At 41.4% G+C, this 5,534-nt stretch overlaps 1 protein-coding gene across 1 annotated transcript in view; it reads left to right on the top strand.

The window, feature by feature from the left end:
• Positions 1-3,753, top strand: part of LOC107714883 (transcription factor p65-like) — a 13,461-nt gene extending 9,708 nt beyond the window's left edge. The window contains exons 7-10 of the mRNA XM_016520876.1: positions 213-428; positions 1,564-1,641; positions 2,111-2,203; positions 2,963-3,753. Of these exons, the coding sequence (XP_016376362.1) occupies positions 213-428; positions 1,564-1,641; positions 2,111-2,203; positions 2,963-3,432 (857 nt within the window). The 3' untranslated portion in view covers positions 3,433-3,753. The remainder of the gene's footprint in view (positions 1-212; positions 429-1,563; positions 1,642-2,110; positions 2,204-2,962) is intronic.
• Positions 3,754-5,534: the final 1,781 nt, after the last annotated feature.

The raw sequence follows: 5,534 nt of genomic DNA on the forward strand, positions 1-5,534 counted from the left end.
CAATTTCTAAAAACTGACCCTTATGACTGGTTTTGTGCTCCAGGGTCACATATCAGTTTTAGTTATTTTAGTTCTTCAAGTTAAACTAAAAGAGAGAGTATTGATGCCTTGGCATCCACCTGAAATGAAGTAAATTGTTATTATTCCCTGCTTGTGTTCTTCCAGTAAGTGTCTGTTTGTAAGTGACGTGTTTGCCTCTGTCTGTGCTCAAGAGGACATCGAGGTGCGTTTCTTCCAGGACTCGTGGGAGAGCAAGGGCTCGTTCTCTCAGGCTGATGTTCACCGGCAGGTGGCTATCGTGTTGCGCACGCCTCCGTACCGCGACGCTAACCTGACGGAGCCGGTGCGTGTGAAGATGCAGCTGCGCAGGCCGTCTGACCGCGAGCTCAGCGAGCCGCTGGACTTCCAGTACCTGCCTGCAGACCCGGGTGAGACACACACCAGCCTCTCAACGCCTGCACGGTTCAGAGAAATATCACCGAATCACATGCATTCACTTCAGATGTCTGCGCTAGAGTTACTCTCACTTATTCACAACCTCAAAACTACATCATCTGCTTTAGAGCCTAGTCATTCGCACGCTGTTCTGACCTGCGCTTTCTCTGAGCAGTAAAGCCTGTCAAACAGCGCCTGATCACTGGACTAAGTTATCTTTAGCGCTAATACTGTTAAAACACACAAGGCTTACATATAGACTCAGTAGGTTATGTCTAAAATGAAAGTAAGCAGTTGAGAGAGAAACGGATGCGTGTCTGTATATTAGATGCGTGCAGCTCTTAAAGGGACAGCACTGAACATGCTGCCGACTGTCATTAAAGCGATAGTTCACCCTAAAATATAATTTCTGTCATTATTTACTCACTCTCATGTTGTCCCAATCCTGTGTTAATTTCGTTCTTGTGCCGAACACAAAAGAGGATATTTTGGAGAATGTGGGTAACCAAACAGCTGCTGGTCCACACTGAATTTAGGAAAAATACTGTGGAAGTCACTGGGGACCAGCAGCTGTTTGTACCAAAATATCCTCTTTTGTGTTCGGCACAAGAACAAAATTAAGAGAAATTGAGAGAGTAAATGGTAGTATAAAAATTATTTATACCATTCCTTTAATGTTAATAAAACAACAAAACCCAAAGAGAGAAATCGCTCACTACTCTTGACTGAAGAACGTTAATACAGTTGCTTTAGGAATCAGTCTATATAGTGTTTTATTTTATATTTGTTGATTGAGTTTCTTGAATGCTTCTGCTAAATACACCTGCTGTACCTGAGAATAAAGCACTGGTTGTTTTAGTGTAGTTGTAATGTGTATATTTGTTCTTATTTTTTAATAACGAAGATAAAATAATGACAAATATTTTTTTATCTTCGCCCACTTTGACCTAAATATCTGCCTTTTTTTTTTTTTAAATATTTTGTTACCTTGAAAGGCTTTGTCTTTATAACAGGGAAATTAGTTTGGCTGTACTGCTGGCAAACCAACATGACAAAGAATGGTGATGAAACCGTGAATCGTGATATTTCTGAAGAGTCGTGATCTGATATATTGTTTGTTCTGTGCAGATGAGCACCGACTGATGGAGAAGCGCAAGAGAACAGAGGGGATGCTGCAGAACCTCAAACTGAGCAGCATCATCACAGGTGTGTGTGTGTGTGAGAGAGAGAGAGAGTGTCTGTGAGTGTGTGTGTGTGAGAGAGAGAGTGTCTGTGAGTGTGTGTGTGTGTGAGAGAGAGAGAGAGTGTCTGTCAGTGTGTGTGTGAGAGAGAGAGAGTGTCTGTCAGTGTGTGTGTGTGTGAGAGAGTGAGAGTGTGTGTGAGTGTGAGGTGAGAGTGTGTGTGTGTGTGTGTGTGTGTGTACTGGTTTATATATCCTGGTGGGGACTTAAACCTGAATACACACAGACTCATGGGGACTCATGTCATGGTGGGGACCTAAATTGAGGTCCCCACGGGTAAACAAGCTAATAAATCATGTCCCCATAACGTGATGAATACACAACATGAGTGTGTGTGTGTGTGTGTGTGTGTGAGTGAGTGAGTGTGTCAGCTCAGCTTGCTACTGAACACACAGAGCTCTGGGTAATGATCAGTGTGTGTGTTTTATGTGCAGGATCCTCCATGCCTGCAGACAGACGGCTGTTTAGTACCGCTAAACGAACACTAGGCGTCTCTAAACCCACAGCAGCCAGCAGCCTCCCAGCAGGTGACCAGTTATCCAGATCTAAACTGATTAATGTGGATGATTAGGAGTTACAGAAATAGTTAAAAATGAGCATGTGCTGAAAATGTGTTCACCCTCAGTCCATCCGAGATCAGGATGAGTTTGTTTCTTCATCAGGTTTGTAGAAATGCACGGCACCCATTCACTGCAGAGCATCCATTGCTGAGACACTGATGCAGTGCTACATTTCTACAAACCTGATGAAGAAACAAACTCATCCTGATCTCGGATGAACTGAGGGTGAACACATTTTGTTTTTGGGGTGAACTATTCCTTTAACGTAATTTTTTTTTCTGTAAAGCTGGTTGTGAAAAGCACTACTAAGGAATTGGGTTATTTCCAACAGCATTTGTGGCATAATGTTGATGACACAGAAAATAATTTCCACCCGTCACCCAGTGTTAAGTCGCTGGGGTATATTTGTAGCAATAGCCAACAATACATCGTATGGGTCAAAATTATACATTTCTCTTTTATGCCAAAAATCATTAGGATATTAAGTAAAGATCATGTTCCATGAAGATATTTTGTAAATTACCTACCGTAAATATATCAAAACTTAATTTTTGATTAGTAATATGCATTGCTAAGAACTTCATTTGAACAACTTTAAAGATGATTTTCTCAATATTTAGATTTTTTTGCACCCTCAGATTCCAGATTTTCAAATAGTTGTATCTCGTGACTGGTGTAGTGCTGCAGCTGTAGCGTGTAAAGCGCGTCTCTCTCTGTGTGTCTCAGCGGCGTCTGCAGGTGTGTCCTCGTTCTTCACTCCTGGCCCGGGGCAGCTGTTCGCTCAGAGTCCGCTCAGACTGGATCCGCCGAGCTCCAGCTGCAGCGGCGACCCGTGGAAGCTCCTGCAGAGTGTGACGGTGGACTCCCAGCCCAAGCCTCCGGTCTTCTCCACGGTGAACCTGTCGGACCTGCAGGACGTCCCCCCGAGCAGCTTCATCCCGGCAGAGCCCCCGAGCGCCCCGCAGGACGCCTTCCCCAGCTGCTCCGATGTGGACAGCATCAACACCGAGGAGTTCCAGGCGCTGCTGGGCCAGAGCGGCTCCGCCTGGATGTCCTTCCCTCCCAGCCTCCTCCAGAGCGAGAGCGCGGCTGTCCTGGACGACCTGGAGGTGCTCAGCTCCATCGATGACGACCGCTTCATGTCCATCTTCTCCAGCACACACCAGACGGGCTTTCTGTCCGGACACCCCACCTAACACACCGTGTATTCCTGAGGACTTCCGACTGTAACGTCTCACACAGTGCCTTATTGAGCGGCTCAGCCAATCACTGCGTAGGATCCACAGCCTCGCCGACCAATGACTGTTGAGAACACCGAGCAGTTATGACCACTGTACAGTGAGCTTCTTAAAGTAAGAAGAGTTTATTAACACTTTTAAAGGAGCATCGCACCATTTTTAGCAAACCTGTGTTTTGAAGCCAGAAGTGAAAAACAATTACGTTTTCATTTTTGATCATTTAATTAGTCTTTTAAAGTGTCTGGAGGGATGAAACATTGACAATTTAATTATTCTTTTTAAAAAGTAAAGGCTTTATGCCGTTATTTGCTCGCCACCAATAATAAATTCGCATTAAATCATAAATCCAGAAGAATCAAGACAACAGAGATTTTCTGGAGAACGGAAAATAATAGATTTCATAGGGCACTATTGTGTAAATATGTTAATGCGTTATTAGACTGTTAAAATGTTATTACAAACATTTAAGTAAGCCATTAAAATGGACTCGGATAATTATAAAGGAAAACTAAATTTGGGACTGAGAAGAATAAATAACATTTTTGTTAAACTTATAATAAATTGTTGCTTATTAAATTTAAATGTCAAGGAATTAGACGTGCTTTTTAAGCACTACTTTATTATTACTAAAACTGAAATGGAATCCTGGAAAATTTTAAAAAGAAAATCATAAAATTGAAAGTAAATAAAACTGATTTCATAGGGCCAAAATGTCATTTCTGTTCAACTTTAATAAACTGTTATGATTTGAGTTAATTAGACGAGCTGTGTGGTTGAGGATTAGCCCTGAATCACGATGAGCACTAGCACGTTTCCTGAGGCTTCATTCACATGCTAGTCTTTTATTGTCTGCTGGGTTATTCTGGCGATCCGTTACACACATTATGCATGAGTAAATCTGACCATACCTGGCCGTTTGTGCCCAAACTAGCACTGACCGCTCCGCATTCACACCAGCTCGGAGGACTGAACGGCTCGTGAAGGACAGAGTAACCGAGTTCAGTCATCCTTCATCATGTTCGTTATGCAGCACAGTCGTTAGTCGCTCAGTTGTTTCTCTGTTTGTGGCCTTACTGCCGTTAAACCTCTTGTTTCGACTCCATTTGAGTGCTGTACAAATGAAATATATGCTTTTGTACTATTATTTGAGCTGTAATAAATGCATTTACATCTCACAATTCTGCCTTTTTCATAATTATGAGTTTATATCTTACAATTCTGCCTTTTTCTTGTAATTCCGAGTTTACGTCTTGCAATTGACTTTTCTCGTAACTTTTGAGCAATTCTTGCAATTCAAATTTTTTCCTCATAATTCTGAGTTATTCTGAGTTCTCACAATTCTGATTTCTATTCTATAATTTTGTTTACAATTGCAATTTTTTTTCTTGTAATTTGAAGTTTGCATCTCACAATTCTGACATTTCTTGTTTTTTCTGACTTTTTCTCAAAATCCCAGGAGAAAAACAAGTGCACTTCCACAATGTACTTAAAGTGCTCTATTTTCACGCTCTAGTTTTGTACTTAATATACTGAAAATTATGCTTTAGTAGTACTTAAGATTAACTTAAGATCATCTAAGTGTACTCAACTGTGCTATTTTGAGACATGAATATGAACTAAAATGTGTTTTAAACATACTATCTCTGTATTTAAAAATGTATTTAGTCACCACTTGTAGTATACTTGAGTGTACTAGTGTATGAAAGATGGTTCAAGTGTACTACAAGTGGTGAGATGTTATGTTAAAAGTGCATTTTAGTTGATATTCATGGTCATGGTCTCGAGCGCGACACATTGGAAAAGCTGCGAGGCGCAGTGGTCAAAGATTTCCATCTAGCGCATATTTACATAGAAAAGCTTTTAAAAAAGCAGCGGAGCTTTGTAAACCGCTCAGAGTAATCAAGCCTTCTCCATAAGAACGATATGATCGCCAGAACAAATTTACCGGGATTTTTGAAAAGGTCGTGTTCACACATGATCTCTTAACAGTAATTCACCAGTGAAGACTGTATGTGTGAAAGGGGCTAAACTCTTCCTCTGCATATGCTCTAAGTTTGGGT

The sequence above is a fragment of the Sinocyclocheilus rhinocerous genome, unplaced genomic scaffold (genome assembly GCF_001515625.1).
Source record: "Sinocyclocheilus rhinocerous isolate Xijiao unplaced genomic scaffold, SAMN03320098_v1.1 scaffold1892, whole genome shotgun sequence".
Taxonomy (NCBI): Eukaryota; Metazoa; Chordata; class Actinopteri; order Cypriniformes; family Cyprinidae; genus Sinocyclocheilus; species Sinocyclocheilus rhinocerous.